At 45.3% G+C, this 19,716-nt stretch overlaps 1 protein-coding gene and 1 long non-coding RNA gene across 3 annotated transcripts in view; one reads left to right on the top strand and one right to left on the bottom strand.

The window, feature by feature from the left end:
* Nucleotides 1-18,802, top strand: part of LOC118379634 (pyruvate carboxylase, mitochondrial-like) — a 596,907-nt gene extending 578,105 nt beyond the window's left edge. Inside the window, exons 28-29 of the mRNA XM_052497803.1 lie at nt 16,985-17,125; nt 18,313-18,802. Of these exons, the coding sequence (XP_052353763.1) occupies nt 16,985-17,125; nt 18,313-18,570 (399 nt within the window). The 3' untranslated portion in view covers nt 18,571-18,802. The remainder of the gene's footprint in view (nt 1-16,984; nt 17,126-18,312) is intronic.
* Nucleotides 13,199-15,059, bottom strand: LOC127916269 (uncharacterized). Of its 2 annotated transcripts, XR_008094202.1 has the most exons (4): nt 13,875-15,059; nt 13,745-13,809; nt 13,420-13,679; nt 13,199-13,354 (listed from the first exon to the last, which is right to left on the bottom strand). It is a non-coding gene; the product is annotated as an uncharacterized LOC127916269 (long non-coding RNA). The 2 variants fall into 2 exon arrangements; XR_008094201.1 differs by lacking the exon at nt 13,745-13,809.
* Nucleotides 18,803-19,716: the final 914 nt, after the last annotated feature.

Raw genomic sequence — 19,716 nt, 5'->3', positions numbered from 1 at the left:
ACATAGATATCAGAGAGACAGAGACATAGAGACAGAGACATAGAGACAGAGACATAGAGACAGAGACATAGAGACAGAGACATACAGACAGAGACATCAGACAGAGACATAGAGACAGTAGACATACAGACAGAGACATACAGACAGAGACATAGAGACATAGACATAGAGACAGAGACATAGAGACAGAGACATAGAGACATAGACATACAGACAGAGACATAGAGACAGAGACATAGACAGAGACATAGAGACAGAGATACAGAGACAGACAGACATACAGACAGAGACATAGAGATCAGAGATCAGAGACATAGAGACAGAGACATACAGACAGAGACATACAGACAGAGACATAGAGACAGAGACATAGAGACAGAGACAGAGACATAGAGAGACAGAGAGACATAGAGATCAGAGACATAGAGACAGAGACACAGAGACAGATATAGAGACAGAGACATACAGACAGACAGAGACAGAGACATAGAGACAGAGACATAGACAGAGACAGAGACATACAGACAGAGACATAGAGACAGAGACATAGAGACAGAGACATACAGACAGAGACATAGAGACAGAGACATCAGACAGAGACATACAGACAGAGACATAGAGACAGAGACAGAGACATAGAGACAGAGACATAGAGACAGAGACATACAGACAGAGACATAGAGACAGAGACAGAGACAGACAGAGACATAGAGAAAGAGACAGAGACATACAGACAGAGACATAGAGACAGAGACAGAGACAGACAGAGACATACAGACAGAGACAGAGAGACATAGAGACAGAGACATAGAGACAGAGACATACAGACAGAGACATAGAGACAGAGACATAGAGACAGAGAGATACAGACAGAGACATAGAGACAGAGACATACAGACAGAGACATACAGACAGAGACATAGAGACAGAGACATACAGACAGAGACATACAGACAGAGACATACAGATCAGAGACATAGAGACAGAGACATACAGACAGAGACATACAGACAGAGACATACAGACAGAGACATACAGACAGAGACAGAGACATACAGACAGAGACATACAGACAGAGACATAGAGACAGAGACAGAGACAGAGACAGAGACATACAGACAGAGACATACAGACAGAGACATACAGACAGAGACAGAGACAGAGACATAGAGACAGAGACATAGAGACAGAGACATACAGACAGAGACATAGCAGACAGAGACATAGACAGACATAGAGATACAGAGACAGAGACATACAGACAGAGACACAGAGACATAGAGACAGAGACATACAGACAGAGACATAGAGACAGACAGAGACAGATACAGAGACAGAGACATACAGACAGAGACATACAGACAGAGACATAGAGACAGAGACATACAGACAGAGACATACAGACAGAGACATACAGACAGAGACATACAGACAGAGACATACAGACAGAGACATAGAGACAGAGACACACAGACAGAGACACACAGACAGAGACATACAGACAGAGACATACAGACAGAGACATACAGACAGAGACATAGAGACAGAGACATACAGACAGAGACATACAGACAGAGACATACAGACAGAGACATACAGACAGAGACATAGAGATCAGAGACATAGAGATCAGAGACATAAAGATAGAGACATAGAGACAGAGACATAGAGACAGAGACATCCAGACAGAGACATAGAGAATTAGAGATCAGAGACATAGAGATCAGAGACATAGAGACAGAGACATAGAGACAGAGACATACAGACAGATAGAGACATACAGACAGAGACATAGAGACATAGAGATCAGAGACATAGAGATCAGAGACATACAGACAGAGACATACAGACAGAGACATACAGACAGAGACATGCAGACAGAGACATACAGACAGAGACATAGAGATCAGAGACATACAGACAGAGACATACAGACAGAGACATACAGACAGAGACATAGAAACAGAGACATAGAGATTAGAGATTAGAGACATAGAGACAGAGACATAGAGACAGAGACATACAGACAGAGACATAGAGATCAGAGACATACAGACAGAGACATACAGACAGAGACATAGAGATCAGAGACATACAGACAGAGACATAGAGACATAGAGATCAGAGACATACAGACAGAGACATACAGACAGAGACATAGAGACAGAGACATACAGACTAGAGACATAGAGATCAGAGACATAGAGATTAGAGAACAGATACATAGAGACAGAGACATAGATACATAGAGACAGACACATAGAGACAGAGACATAGACATAGAGATTAGAGACAGAGACATAGAGACAGAGACATAGAGATCAGATACATTGATAGAGATCAGAGACATAGAGACCAATACATAGAGACATAGATATCAGAGACATACAGACAGAGACATAGAGATCAGAGACATAGAGATCAGAGACATAGAGATCAGATACATTGATAGAGATCAGAGACATAGAGATTAGAGACCTAGAGATCGGAGACATAGAGATCAGATACATTGATAGAGATTAGAGATCAGAGACATAGAGACCAATACATAGAGACAGAGACATAGATATCAGAGACATACAGACAGAGACATAGAGATTAGAGACATAGAGATCAGAGACATAGAGACCAATACATAGAGACAGAGACATAGATATCAGAGACATAGAGATTAGAGACATAGAGATCAGAGACAGAGAGACAGAGACAGAGACATAGAGATTAGAGACATAGAGACCAATACATAGAGACATAGATATCAGAGAGACATAGAGATTAGAGACATAGAGATCAGAGACATAGAGACAGAGAGACAGAGACATAGAGATTAGAGACATAGAGATTAGAGACATTGAGATCAGAGACATAGAGATTAGAGATAGAGACAGAGACATAGAGATCAGAGACATAGAGATAGAGACAGAGAGACAGACAGAGACATAGAGATTAGAGACATAGAGACCAATACATAGAGACATAGATATCAGAGACATAGAGATTAGAGACATAGAGATCAGAGACATAGAGACAGACAGAGACAGAGACATAGAGATTAGAGACATAGAGATTAGAGACATTGAGATCAGAGACATAGAGATTAGAGACTGAGACATAGAGATCAGAGACATAGAGACAGAGACACAGAGACATAGAGATTAGAGACTGAGACATAGACATAGACAGAGACATAGACAGAGACATAGAGATTAGAGACATTGAGATCAGAGACATAGAGATTAGAGACAGAGACATAGAGATCAGAGACATAGAGATTAGAGACAGAGACATAGAGATTAGAGACATAGAGATTAGAGACATTGAGATCAGAGACATAGAGATTAGAGACAGAGACATAGAGATTAGAGACAGAGACATAGAGACAGAGACATAGACAGAGACATAGAGACAGAGACATAGACAGAGACATAGAGACAGATATAGAGACAGATACATAGACAGAGACATAGAGACAGATACATAGACAGAGACATAGAGACAGATACATAGACAGAGACATAGAGACAGAGACAGAGACATAGAGACAGAGACATAGAGACAGATACATAGACAGAGACATAGAGACAGAGACATAGAGACAGATACATAGACAGACATAGAGACAGAGACAGAGACATAGAGACATAGAGACAGATACATAGACAGAGACATAGAGACAGAGACATAGACAGAGACATAGAGACAGAGACATAGACAGAGACATAGAGATCAGAGACATAGAGACAGATACATAGACAGAGACAGAGACAGATACATAGACAGAGACATAGAGACAGAGACAGAGACAGATACATAGACAGAGACATAGAGATCAGAGACATAGACAGAGACATACAGACAGAGACATACAGACAGAGATACAGACAGAGACATAGAGACAGAGACATACAGACAGAGACATAGAGATCAGAGACATAGACAGAGACATACAGACAGAGACAGATAGAGACATAGACAGAGACATAGAGACAGAGACATAGAGACAGAGACATAGACAGAGACATAGAGACAGAGACATAGAGACAGAGACATACAGACAGAGACAGAGACATAGAGACAGAGACATAGAGACAGAGACATAGAGACAGAGACATACAGACAGAGACATACAGACAGAGACATAGAGACAGAGACATAGAGACAGAGAGACAGAGACATAGAGACAGAGACATTAGAGAGACAGAGACATAGACAGAGACATAGAGATCAGAGACATAGAGACAGAGACATAGACAGAGACATCAGACAGAGACAGATACATAGACAGAGACATACAGATACATAGACAGAGATAGAGACAGATACATAGACAGAGACATAGAGAGACAGAGACATAGAGACAGAGACATAGACAGAGACATAGACAGAGACATAGAGACAGAGACATAGACAGATAGAGACATAGACAGAGACATAGAGACAGAGACAGAGAGAGAGACAGATACATAGACAGAGACATAGAGATTAGAGACAGAGAGACAGAGACAGAGACATAGAGACATAGAGACAGAGACATAGACAGAGACATAGAGACAGATAGAGAGACAGATACATAGACAGAGACATAGAGACAGAGACAGAGACATACAGACAGACAGAGACATAGAGACATAGACAGAGACATAGAGATCAGAGACATAGAGACAGAGACATAGACAGAGACATACAGACAGAGACATAGACAGAGACATGCAGACAGAGACAGAGACATAGAGATCAGAAACATACAGACAGAGACATAGACAGAGACATAGAGACAGAGACACAGACAGAGACATACAGACAGAGACAGAGACATAGAGATAGAGACATACAGACAGAGACATAGAGACATAGAGATCAGAGACATACAGACAGAGACATAGAGACATAGACATAGAGACAGACATACAGACAGAGGCATAGAGACATAGAGATCAGAGACATAGAGATCAGAGACATAGAGACAGATACATAGACAGAGACATAGAGACAGAGACAGAGAGACATAGAGACAGAGACAGAGACATAGAGACAGAGACATAGAGACAGATACATTGATAGAGATCAGAGACATAGAGACAGAGACATAGATACAGAGACATACAGACAGAGACATAGAGACAGAGACATAGAGATCAGAGACATAGAGACAGATACATAGAGACAGAGACATAGAGACAGAGACGGAGACAGAGACAGATACATAGAGATCAGAGACATAGAGACATAGAGACAGAGACATAGACAGAGACATACAGACAGAGACAGATAGAGACATAGAGACAGAGACATAGAGACAGATACATAGACAGAGACATAGAGATCAGAGACATAGAGACAGAGACATAGAGACAGAGACATAGACAGAGACAGAGACAGAGACAGATACATAGACAGAGACATAGAGACAGAGACATTAGACATAGAGAGACAGAGACAGAGACAGATACATAGACAGAGACATAGAGACAGAGACAGAGACAGAGACATAGAGATTAGAGACATAGAGATGAGACAGAGACATAGAGACAGATACATAGACAGAGACACAGAGACAGAGACATAGAGACAGAGACATAGAGACATAGAGATCAGAGACAGATTAGAGACATAGAGACAGAGACATAGAGACAGAGAGACAGATACATAGAGACAGAGACATAGAGACAGATACATAGACAGAGACATAGAGACAGAGACATAGAGACAGAGACATAGAGATCAGAGAGACATAGAGATTAGAGACAGAGACATAGAGAGACAGAGACATAGAGACAGAGACAGACAGAGACAGAGAGACAGAGACATAGAGACAGATATCAGAGACAGAGACATAGAGACAGAGACATAGAGACAGAGACATAGAGACAGAGACACAGAGACAGAGACATAGAGACAGAGACATAGAGACAGAGACACATAGAGACAGAGAGACAGAGACAGATACATAGACAGAGACATAGAGACAGATACATAGACAGAGACATAGAGACAGAGACATAGACAGAGACATAGAGACAGATACATAGACAGAGACATAGAGACAGATACATAGACAGAGACATAGAGACAGATACATAGACAGAGACATAGAGACAGATACATAGACAGAGACATAGAGACAGAGACATAGACAGAGACATAGAGACAGATACATAGACAGAGACATAGACAGAGACATAGAGACAGATACATAGACAGAGACATAGAGAGACAGAGACATAGACAGAGACATAGAGACAGATACATAGACAGAGACAGAGAGACAGAGACACAGAGACAGAGACAGAGACATAGACAGAGACGGACAGATATAGAGACAGATAGACAGAGACATAGAGAGACAGAGACAGAGACAGAGAGATCAGAGACAGAGACATAGAGATCAGAGACATAGATACATAGACAGAGACATAGAGACAGAGACATAGAGACAGACATACAGAGAGACAGAGACATAGAGACAGATACATAGACAGAGACATAGAGACAGAGACATAGAGATCAGATACATAGACAGAGACATAGAGACAGAGACATATAGACAGAGACAGAGACAGAGACATAGACAGAGACATAGAGACAGATACATAGACAGAGACATAGAGACAGAGACATAGAGACAGAGACATAGACAGAGACATAGAGACAGAGACATAGACAGAGACAGATACATAGACAGAGACAGAGAGACAGACAGAGACATAGAGACAGAGACATAGAGACAGAGACATAGACAGAGACATAGACAGATACATAGACAGAGACATAGAGACAGATACATAGACAGAGACATAGAGACAGAGACATAGACAGAGACATAGAGAGACAGAGACATAGAGACAGAGACATAGAGACAGATACATAGACAGAGACATAGAGACAGATACATAGACAGAGACATAGAGACAGATACATAGACAGAGACATAGAGACAGAGATAGAGACAATACATAGACAGAGACATAGAGACAGATACATAGACAGAGACATAGAGACAGACAGAGACATAGAGACAGAGACATAGAGACAGATACATAGACAGAGACATAGAGACAGAGACATAGACAGAGACATAGAGGATACATAGACAGAGACATAGAGACAGATACATAGAGACAGAGACAGAGACATAGAGACAGAGACATAGAGATCAGAGACATAGAGACAGATACATAGACAGAGACATAGAGATCAGATACATAGACAGAGACATAGAGACAGATACATAGACAGAGACATAGAGATACATAGACAGAGACATAGAGATCAGAGACAGAGACATAGACAGAGACATAGAGACAGAGATACAGAGACAGAGACATAGACAGAGACATAGAGATCAGAGACATAGACAGAGACATAGAGACAGATACAGAGACAGAGACATAGACAGAGACATAGAGACAGATACATAGACAGAGACATAGAGATCAGAGAGACAGATACATAGACAGAGACATAGAGACAGATACATAGACAGAGACATAGAGACAGAGACATAGACAGAGACATAGAGATCAGAGACATAGAGACAGAGACATAGAGACAGATACATAGACAGAGACATAGAGACAGAGACATAGACAGAGACATAGAGACAGAGACATAGAGACAGATACATAGACAGAGACATAGAGAGACAGATACATAGAGACAGATACATAGACAGAGACATAGAGACAGAGACAGAGATAGAGACAGAGACATAGACAGAGACATAGAGACAGATACATAGACAGAGACATAGAGATCAGAGACATAGAGACAGATACATAGACAGAGACATAGAGACAGACATAGACAGAGACATAGACAGAGACATAGACAGAGACATAGAGATCAGAGACATAGACAGAGACATAGACAGAGACATAGACAGAGACAGACATAGACAGAGACATAGAGACAGAGACATAGACAGAGACATAGAGACAGAGATAGACAGAGACATAGAGACAGAGACATAGAGACAGAGACATAGACAGAGACATAGAGACAGAGAGACAGATACATAGACAGAGACATAGAGACAGATACAGAGACAGAGACAGAGACATAGAGATCAGAGACATAGAGACAGATACATAGACAGAGACAGACAGATACATAGACAGAGACATCGAGACAGAGACATAGAGACAGAGACATAGAGATCAGAGACATAGAGACAGATACATAGACAGAGACATAGAGACAGATACATAGACAGAGACATACAGACAGAGACATAGAGATCACAGACATAGAGACAGATATAGACAGAGACATAGACAGAGACAGATACATAGACAGAGACATAGAGACAGAGACATAGAGACAGATACATAGACAGAACATAGAGACAGATCATAGACAGAGACATAGATACATAGACAGAGACATAGAGACAGAGACAGAGACATAGAGACAGATACATAGACAGAGACATAGAGACATAGACAGAGACATAGAGATTGCCTATAGCAACATACAGATCCAGTGAGCACCATAATTCACTGGACAGTTAAACATAATGTTGAATAAAGTAATCATTGTTAATATATGGTCACGTATCCTTTGCATGCAAATGACTGCTTGAAGTCTGTGATGCATCGACATCACCAGACGCTGGGTATCTTCCCCATGGTGATGCTCTGCCAGGCCTCTACTGCAGCCATCTTCAGTTCCTGCTTGTTTTGGGGAGTTATTGCCTCCAGTCTCCTCTTCAGCGTGTAAAATGCATTTTCAATTGGATTCAGATCCGGTGATTGACTCGGCCAGTCAAGGATTTTCCAGTTTTTGGCCATCAATCCCCTTTGTTGCTCTAGCAGTATGTTTAGGGTCATCGTCTTGTTGCATGATGAAGTGCCGTCCAATGAGTTTGGAGACATTTGGTTTTACCTGAGCAGATAAAATACTTCTGTAGACTGTCTGTCTGCATTCTGCAGGGGTGGCAGGGTAGCCTAGTGGTTAGAGTGTTGGACTAGTAACCGGAAGGTTGCAAGTTCAAACCCCTGAGCTGACAAGGTACAAATCTGTCGTTCTGCCCCTGAACAGGCTGTTCCCCTGAACCCACTGTTCCTAGGCTGTCATTGAAAATAAGAATTTGTTCTTAACTGACTTGCCTAGTTAAATAAAGGTAAAATATATATATATTTTTTAAAGTCACATCATCGATAAAGACTGTTCCACTGGCAGCCATTACAGGCCCAAGCCATAACACCCCTCCATCATGTTTCACGGATGAGGTGATATGCTTTGGATCATTCGCATGTCTAATTTTTTTCTCTCCACACTTTCCGCTTTCCATCACTCTGGTACATGTTAATATTTGTCTCATCTGTCCAAAATACTTTTTTCCCCCAGAACCCTTGGGGCTCTTTCAGGCGCATTTTTAGCAAACTGTAATCTGTCCTTTCTGTTGTTCAGGTTTATCAGTGGTTTGTACCCTCTGTCGTCCTGCTGGCGTGGTCTTCTACGTATGGCTTTGACACATCTGCATCCAGGAGAGTGTTTCTGATCTGTTGGGCTGTTGTCAGGGGAGGGGTTGTCAGGGGGGTTTTCCTCACACAGAGAGGTGTCTCCGGTCATCCACTACAGTGGTCTTCCTCAGTCTACCGGGTCTTTTGACATAGTTGTCAGGGGGAGGGTTTCTTCACCACAGAGAGGAGTCTCCGGTCATCCACTACAGTGGTCTTCCTCAGTCTACCGGGTCTTTTGACATAGTTTCAGGGGGTTTCTTCACCACAGAGAGGAGTCTCCGGTCATCCACTACAGTGGTCTTCCTCAGTCTACCGGGTCTTTTGACATAGTTGTCAGGGGGGGAGGGTTTCTTCACCACAGAGAGGAGTCTCCGGTCATCCACTACAGTGGTCTTCCTCAGTCTACCGGGTCTTTTGACATAGTTGTCAGGGGGGTTTCTTCACCACAGAGAGGAGTCTCCGGTCATCCACTACAGTGGTCTTCCTCAGTCCCGGGTCTTTTGACATAGTTGTCAGGGGGTTTCTTCACCACAGAGAGGAGTCTCGGTCATCCACTACAGTGGTCTTCCTCAGTTTGACATAGTTGTCAGGGGGGGTTCTTCACCACAGTCTCCGTTCATCCACTTGGTCTTCCTCAGTCTACCGGGTCTTTGACATAGTTGTCAGGGGGGTTCTTCACCACAGAGAGGAGTCTCCGGTCATCCACTACAGTGGTCTTCCTCAGTCTACCGGGTCTTTTGACATAGTTGTCAGGGGGAGGGTTTCTTCACCACAGAGAGGAGTCTCCGGTCATCCACTACAGTGGTCTTCCTCAGTCTACGGGTCTTTTGACATAGTTGTCAGGGGGGTTTCTTCACCACAGAGAGGAGTCTCCGGTCATCCACTACAGTGGTCTTCCTCAGTCTACCGGGTCTTTTGACATAGTTGTGGGGGTTTCTTCACCACAGAGAGGAGTCTCCGGTCATCTACTACAGTGGTCTTCCTCAGTCCGGGTCTTTTGACATAGTTGTCAGGGGGGGTTCTTCACCACAGTCTCCGGTCATCCACTACAGTGTCTTCCTCAGTCTACGGGTCTTTTGACATAGTTGTCAGGGGGGTTTCTTGAGGAGTCTCCGGTCATCCACTACAGTGGTCTTCCTCAGACCGGGTCTTTTGACATAGTTGTCAGGGGAGGGTTTCTTCACCACAGAGAGGAGTCTCCGGTCATCCACTACAGTGGTCTTCCTCAGTCTACCGGGTCTTTTGACATAGTTGTCAGGGGGGTTTCTTCACCACAGAGAGGAGTCCGGTCATCCACTACAGTGGTCTTCCTCAGTCTACCGGGTCTTTGACATAGTTGTCAGGGGGTTTCTTCACCACAGAGAGGAGTCTCCGGTCATCCACTACAGTGGTCTTCCTCAGTCTACCGGGTCTTTTGACATAGTTGTCAGGGGGGGTTCTTCACCACAGAGAGGAGTCTCCGTTCATCCACTACAGTGGTCTTCCTCAGACCGGGTCTTTGGACATAGTTGTCAGGGGGGTTCTTCACCACAGAGAGGAGTCTCCGGTCATCCACTACAGTGGTCTTCCTCAGTCTACCGGGTCTTTTGACATAGTTGTCAGGGGGGGTTTTCTTCACCACAGAGAGGAGTCTCCGGTCATCCACTACAGTGGTCTTCCTCAGTCTACCGGGTCTTTTGACATAGTTGTCAGGGGGGTTCTTCATGGACCACAGAGAGGAGTCTCCGGTCATCTACTACAGTGGTCTTCCTCAGTCTACCGGGTCTTTTGACATAGTTGTCAGGGGGGTTCTTCACCACAGAGAGGGGTCTCCGGTCATCCACTACAGTGGTCTTCCTCAGTCTACGGGTCTTTTGACATAGTTGTCAGGGGGGGTTTTCTTCACCACAGAGAGGAGTCTCCGGTCATCCACTACAGTGGTCTTCCTCAGTCTACCGGGTCTTTTGACATAGTTGAGTTCACCGGTTGTTGTTTTCTTGTTAATGATGAACCAAACTGTTGACTTGGGCCCAGGGGTTTTGAAATGTTCCTGATTGGTTGATTTTCATTTCTGAGCCTTATGGACGGCCAGCTTCATTTGCATCTCCACTAACTGTCCAATGAATTATGGCGCTCACTGTCTCTACAGGGAGAGTACGACAGCCATGTCGCCTATAGCAACATACCACTAGCTACAGGGGAGATGGACGAACAGTACGACAGCCATGTCGCCTATAGCAACATACCACTAGCTACAGGGGAGATGGACTAACAGTAGGACAGCCATGTCGCCTATAGCAACATACCACTAGCTACAGGGGAGATGGACCTACAGTAGGACAGCCATGTCGCCTATAGCAACATACCACTAGCTACAGGGGAGATGGACTAACAGTAGGACAGCCATGTCGCCTATAGCAACATACCACTAGCTACAGGGGAGATGGACCTACAGTAGGACAGCCATGTCGCCTATAGCAACATACCACTAGCTACAGGGGAGATGGACTAACAGTACGACAGCCATGTCGCCTATAGCAACATACCACTAGCTACAGGGGAGATGGACCTACAGTACGACAGCCATGTCGCCTATAGCAACATACCACTAGCTACAGGGGAGATGGACTAACAGTAGGACAGCCATGTCTCCTATAGCAACATACCACTAGCTACAGGGGAGATGGACTAACAGTACGACAGCCATGTCGCCTATAGCAACATACCACTAGCTACAGGGGAGATGGACCTACAGTACGACAGCCATGTCGCCTATAGCAACATACCACTAGCTACAGGGGAGATGGACCTACAGTACGACAGCCATGTCGCCTATAGCAACATACCACTAGCTACAGGGGAGATGGACTAACAGTACGACAGCCATGTCGCCTATAGCAACATACCACTAGCTACAGGGGAGACTGACTAACAGTACGACAGCCATGTCGCCTATAGCAACATACCACTAGCGACAGAGGAGATGGACTAACAGTAGGACAGCCATGTCGCCTATAGCAACATACCACTAGCTACAGGGGAGATGGACTAACAGTAGGACAGCCATGTCGCCTATAGCAACATACCACTAGCTACAGGGGAGATGGACCTACAGTACGACAGCCATGTCGCCTATAGCAACATACCACTAGCTACAGGGGAGACGGACTAACAGTAGGACAGCCATGTCGCCTATAGAGGTAGCAGAGGTAGCACCTTGCGGTTGAAGGCTGAGCAGTTGCCATACCAGGCGGTGATGCAACCTGTCAGGATGCTCTCGTGGTGCAGCTGTAGAACCTTTTGAGGATCTGAGGACTCATGCCAAATGTTTTCAGTCTCCTGAGGGGGAGCAGGTTTTGTCGTGCCCTCTTCACGACTGTTTTGTTGTGCTTGGACCATTATAGTTGGTTGGTGATGTGGACACCAAGGAACTCAAAGCCCTCAAGATGCTCCACTACAGCCCTGTAGTAAGAATGGGGGCGTGCTCCTCCTTTCCTGTAGTCCACAATCATCTCCTTTCTCTTGATCACATTGAGAGATCATACAGCCAGGTCTCTGACCTTCTCCCTATAGGCACCAACGCATAGGTGCTCACACCACCAACAGACATGGGAACAATAATCGACAGGACAATGGTGAACAATGGACACACTTATACAATTACTAAATACTGGGAATAGGGAGCAGTTCTGGAGGGATCCTTGACAGCAGGTTACCTTCATGTTCTTGGGCACAGGGACTATGGTGATCTGTTCTGGAGGGATCCTTGACAGCAGGTTACCTTCGTGTTCTTGGGCACAGGGACTATGGTGATCTGTTCTGGAGGGATCCTTGACAGCAGGTTACCTTCGTGTTCTTGGGCACGGGGACTATGGTGATCTGTTCTGGAGGGATCCTTGACAGCAGGTTACCTTCGTGTTCTTGGGCACAGGGACTATGGTGATCTGTTCTGGAGGGATCCTTGACAGCAGGTTACCTTCGTGTTCTTGGGCACGGGGACTATGGTGATCTGTTCTGGAGGGATCCTTGACAGCAGGTTACCTTCGTGTTCTTGGGCACGGGGACTATGGTGATCTGTTCTGGAGGGATCCTTGACAGCAGGTTACCTTCGTGTTCTTGGGCACGGGGACTATGGTGATCTGTTCTGGAGGGATCCTTGACAGCAGGTTACCTTCGTGTTCTTGGGCACGGGGACTATGGTGATCTGTTCTGGAGGGATCCTTGACAGCAGGTTACCTTTGTGTTCTTGGGCACGGGGACTATGGTGATCTGTTCTGGAGGGATCCTTGACAGCAGGTTACCTTCGTGTTCTTGGGCACGGGGACTATGGTGATCTGTTCTGGAGGGATCCTTGACAGCAGGTTACCTTCGTGTTCTTGGGCACGGGGACTATGGTAATCTGTTCTGGAGGGATCCTTGACAGCAGGTTACCTTCGTGTTCTTGGGCACGGGGACTATGGTGATCTGTTCTGGAGGGATCCTTGACAGCAGGTTACCTTCGTGTTCTTGGGCACGGGGACTATGGTGATCTGTTCTGGAGGGATCCTTGACAGCAGGTTACCTTCGTGTTCTTGGGCACGGGGACTATGGTGATCTGTTCTGGAGGGATCCTTGACAGCAGGTTACCTTCGTGTTCTTGGGCACGGGGACTATGGTGATCTGTTCTGGAGGGATCCTTGACAGCAGGTTACCTTCGTGTTCTTGGGCACGGGGACTATGGTGATCTGTTCTGGAGGGATCCTTGACAGCAGGTTACCTTCGTGTTCTTGGGCACGGGGACTATGGTGATCTGTTCTGGAGGGATCCTTGACAGCAGGTTACCTTTGTGTTCTTGGGCACGGGGACTATGGTGATCTGTTCTGGAGGGATCCTTGACAGCAGGTTACCTTCGTGTTCTTGGGCACAGGGACTATGGTGATCTGTTCTGGAGGGATCCTTGACAGCAGGTTACCTTCGTGTTCTTGGGCACAGGGACTATGGTGATCTGTTCTGGAGGGATCCTTGACAGCAGGTTACCTTCGTGTTCTTGGGCACGGGGACTATGGTGATCTGCTTGAAACATGTATTACAGACTCAATCAGGAACAAGTTGAAAATGTCAGTGAAGACACTTGCCGATTGATCAGCTCATGCTCGGAGTACACGTCCTGGTAATTACACCTTTATTTTACTAGGCAAGTCAGTTAAGAACAAATTCTTATTTTCAATGACGGCCTAGGAACAGTGGGTTAACTGCCTGTTCAGGGGCAGAACGACAGATTTTGTACCTTGTCAGCTCAGGGATTTGAACTTGCAACCTTCCGGTTACTAGACCAATGCTCTAACCACTAGGCTACCCTGCCGCCCGTCTGGCTATGCGGCCTTGTGAATATTGACCTGTTTATAAAGTTTATAAAGGTATTTCTCACATCGGCTGTGGAGAGTGTGGTCACACAGTCATCCGGAACAGCTGATGATCTCATTCATGTTTCATTGTTTCTTGCCTCGAAGCGAGCATAGAAGGAATTTAGCTCGTGTCACTGTGCAGCTTGTGGCTGTGCTTCCCTTTGTAGTCTGTAATAGTTTTGCGAGCCCTGCCACATCTGTCGAGTGTCGGAGCCGGTGTAGTATGATTCAATCATAGCCCTGTATTTACGCTTTTTCTGTTTGATGTTTCGTCAGAGGGCATAGCGGGATTTCGTATAAGCTTCTGGGTTAGAGTCCCGCTCCTTGAAAGCGGGAGCTCTACCCTTTAGCTCAGTGGGGATGTTGCCTGTAATCCATGGCTTCTGGTTGGGGTATGTACGTAGAGCCAATGTGGGGACGAGTCACGATCGTCTAAGGTGGAAACAGGGGACCAAAGCGCAGCGTGCTGGGCATACATACTTCTTTATTTTAAGATGTCGCCAACAAAACAATAAAACGAAACCGTGACGCCGACGTAGTGCTCACAGGCATGGACAACTACCCACAAATACAGGTGGGAAAAAAGGCTACCTAAGTATGGTTCTCAGTCAGGGACAACGATCGACAGCTGCCTCAACCCGGCCAAAGACATAGAAATACAGATCATAGAAAAAGGGACATAGAATGCCCACCCAAATCACACCCTGACCAAACCAAAATAGAGACATATAAAGCTCTCTATGGTCAGGGCGTGACAATGGCTTCTGGTTGGGGTATGTACGTACAGTCACTGTGGGGACGACGTCATCGATGCACTTATTGATAAAGCCAGTGACTGATGTGGTGTACTCCTCAATGCCATCGGAAGAATCCTGGGAACATATTCCAATCTGTGCTAGAAAACAGTCCTGTAGCTTAGCATCTGCTTCATCTCACCACTTTTTTTATTGACCGAGTCACTGATACTTCCTGCTTTAGTGTTTGCTTTTAAGCAGGAATCAGGAGGATAGAATTATGGTCAGATTTGCGAAATGGAGGGCGAGAGAGAGCTTTGTATGCCTCTCTGTGTGTGGAGTAAAGGTACCTGGTACCTCAGGCGAGTAAAACCTTGAGACTTCCTTTGATTTGCAAATTCTCAGGTTTTCCCCAAATTCCGGTCGGAAAATTCCCAGAATCAGAAGGGAATAAGCAAGAAATCCGGAATCCCATACTAATCCAGAATTCCAAATTCCATATTAATCCGGAATCCCAATGTTAATCCGGAATGCCATGTTTTTAAAATAGCGGTTCTGTTCAGGAACAATATAGGTCACTTTCATTCCTGGTTTTGTTTCTGTTCCTCGAAAAAATATAATTTTTTCCAGTTTTCTGTTCTGTTCCACGAAACAGTTCAAACCCCTGACTAAAATAGACTGGAATAGTCACTGAAATCACGCAGTACATGCACGCACAGAGGATAGAGTGATTCTGAAGACAGTACATGCACGCACAGAGGATAGAGTGATTCTGAAGACAGTACATGCATGCACAGAGGATAGAGTGATTCTGAAGACAGTACACGCATGCACAGAGGATAGAGTGATTCTGAAGACAGTACATGCATGCACAGAGGATAGAGTGATTCTGAAGACAGTACATGCATGCACAGAGGATAGAGTGATTCTGAAGACAGTACACGCATGCACAGAGGATAGAGTGATTCTGAAGACAGTACACGCATGCACAGAGGATAGAGTGATTCTGAAGACAGTACACGCATGCACAGAGGATAGAGTGATTCTGAAGACAGTACACGCACGCACAGAGGATAGAGTGATTCTGAAGACAGTACACGCACGCACAGAGGATAGAGTGATTCTGAAGACAGTACACGCACGCACAGAGGATAGAGTGATTCTGAAGACAGTACACGCACGCACAGAGGATAGAGTGATTCTGAAGACAGTACACACACGCACAGAGGATAGAGTGATTCTGAAGACAGTACACACACGCACAGAGGATAGAGTGATTCTGAAGACAGTACAGATTTATTTACGACATACAGAGGACTGAAAATAGCTACTTTACATTACAGCTCTCTCTCTCTCTCTCTCTCTCTCTACATCTCTCCCCCTCTCCTCTTTCTCTCCACTCCCCTCTCCCTTTCCCTCCCAGGTGGAGATAGAGAGAGGGAAGACGTTACACATCAAGGCCCTAGCGGTGGGAGACTTGAATAAGACAGGTCAGAGAGGAGTCTTCTTTGAGCTCAACGGTCAACTGCGGTCCGTCCTGGTCAAAGATAATGTGGCCATGAAGGTACGTCTGATTTATTGGTTAATTAATGGACGGATTGAAGGTTGAAAACTGGACTGGACTGGACTGGACTGGACTGGACTGGACTGGACTAGACTGGACTGGACTGGACTGGACTAGACTGGACTGGACTGGACTAGACTGGACTGGACTGGACTGGACTGGACTAGACTGGACTGGACTGGACCGGACCGGACTGGACTAGACTGGACTGGACTAGACTGGACTGGACTGGACCGGACCGGACTGGACTAGACTGGACTGGACTAAACTAGACTGGACTGGACTGGACTAGACTGGACTGGACTGGACTGGACTAGACTGGACTAGACTGGACTGGACTAGACTGGACTGGACTGGACTGGACTGGACTGGACTGGACTAGACTGGACTGGACTGGACTGTGAACGTGTGATCTCAAGGGGAATGGAGAAATGCTGTTACCAGGAGTGGACTGGACTGGACTGGACTGGACTGGACTGGACTGGACTGGACTAGACTAGACTGGACTGGACTGGACTGGACTGTGAACGTGTGATCTCAAGGGGAATGGAGAATTGCTGTTACCAGGACTGGACTAGACCGGACTGGACTGGACTGTGAATGTGTGATGCACTATTGTAAAGTGACTGTTCCACTGGATATCATAAGGTAATGCACCAATTTGTAAGTCGCTCTGGATAAGAGCGTCTGCTAAATGACTTAAATATAATGTAAATGTGTGATCTCAATGGGAAGGGAGCATTGCTGTTACCAGTTACCCTCTTCATTCATATCCTCATGACATCAATCTAGGTCTCACTGTTGAAGAGCAAAGACACCTAGGATCTTATCGATCCATCAAATCCTTGATGATTGATTGATTGTTCTCCCCACCTCCCCTTCTACAGGAGATGATTGATTGTTCTCCCCACCTCCCCTTCTACAGGAGATGATTGATTGTTCTCCCCACCTCCCCTTCTACAGGAGATGATTGATTGTTCTCCCCACCTCCCCTTCTACAGGAGATGATTGATTGTTCTCCCCACCTCCCCTTCTACAGGAGATGATTGATTGTTCTCCCCACCTCCCCTTCTACAGGAGATGATTGATTGTTCTCCCCATCTACAGGAGATGATTGATTTTTCTACCCACCTCTCCATCTACAGGAGATGATTGATTGATTTTTCTCCCCACCTCCCCGTCTACAGGAGATGAAGTTCCACCCTAAGGCTCTGAAGTCCGTCCGGGGTCAGGTGGGGGCACCCATGCCCGGAAAGGTCATCGAGGTCAAAGTTGAGCCCGGTCAGAAGGTGGAGAAGGGTCAGCCGCTTTGTGTTCTGTCAGCTATGAAGATGGAGACTGTGGTCAACTCTCCACTGACTGGGGTTGTCACGGTGATTCATGTGAACACTGACACTAGTTTGGAAGGAGATGATTTGATATTGGAAATCACTGCAGAGGAGTAGAGAGATGGAGTAGAGAGATGGAGTAGAGAGATGGAGTAGAGAGAGGGAGAGAGGGAGGGAGTAGAGAGAGGGAGGGAGTAGAGAGATGGAGTAGAGGGAGGGAGTAGAGAGATGGAGTAGAGAGAGGGAGTAGAGAGAGGGAGAGAGGGAGGGAGTAGAGAGAGGGAGGGAGTAGAGAGATGGAGTAGAGAGATGGAGTAGAGGGAGGGAGTAGAGAGATGGAGTAGAGAGAGGGAGTAGAGAGAGGGAGAGAGGGAGGGAGTAGAGAGAGGGAGAGAGGGAGGGAGTAGAGAGAGGGAGGGAGTAGAGAGAGGGAGAGAGGGAGGGAGTAGAGAGAGGGAGGGAGTAGAGAGATGGAGTAGAGGGAGGGAGTAGAGAGATGGAGTAGAGAGAGGGAGTAGAGAGAGGGAATGAGGGAGGGAGTAGAGAGAGGGAGGGAGTAGAGAGATGGAGTAGAGGGAGGGAGTAGAGAGATGGAGTAGAGAGAGGGAGTAGAGGGAGGGAGTAGAGAGAGGGAGTAGAGAGAGGGAGTAGAGAGATGGAGTAGAGAGAGGAGAGGAGGAGAAATAGGTTTTATTTTATCTGAGTAATTATTCGTTGGTGAATTAATTACCTTTACTAATGATGTTTAAATTAGCAGCAATAATGTGGTGACCCTGGGGATAGAGAGTATTTAGCTGTTGATATTCTCCTGTGTGTGTGTTTGCGCTTTTGTGTGTGTGTGTGTGTTTGCGCTTTTGTGTGTGTGTGTGTGTGTGTGTGTGTTTGTCACCGGCTGCAAACTTGTTTTAATGTTAAATCTAGCGGAGCTGGAAAACCTATTCCTGAGGCTTTGAAATATTAATGGTAACATTTTGTTAGCCGCTGCCTGACGCTACACACACGCAATGCATCGTGGGACAGTTGTCATGGCAACGTCACTGTCGTCATCTCACACATTTTAGAATAGAATCAAGCAATCAAGTTAGGTTATTATTTTTATAATCATATTATGTTTATGTTACTTTGTTAATAATAATTAGATTTCTAAATTAGTTTTTGACTGTTGTCTTAATAAGGTAATCTGCATCTACTGTAGGACTTGACTATTACTGTACTTTAAAATGTTTTTGTTTTTTTAATCCAGCACCAATTTAAATTTTTTAT

The sequence above is a fragment of the Oncorhynchus keta genome, chromosome 35 (genome assembly GCF_023373465.1).
Source record: "Oncorhynchus keta strain PuntledgeMale-10-30-2019 chromosome 35, Oket_V2, whole genome shotgun sequence".
Taxonomy (NCBI): Eukaryota; Metazoa; Chordata; class Actinopteri; order Salmoniformes; family Salmonidae; genus Oncorhynchus; species Oncorhynchus keta.
The sequence above is the reverse complement of the archived record's forward strand: the minus strand, read 5'-3'. Positions and strand labels throughout refer to the sequence as shown.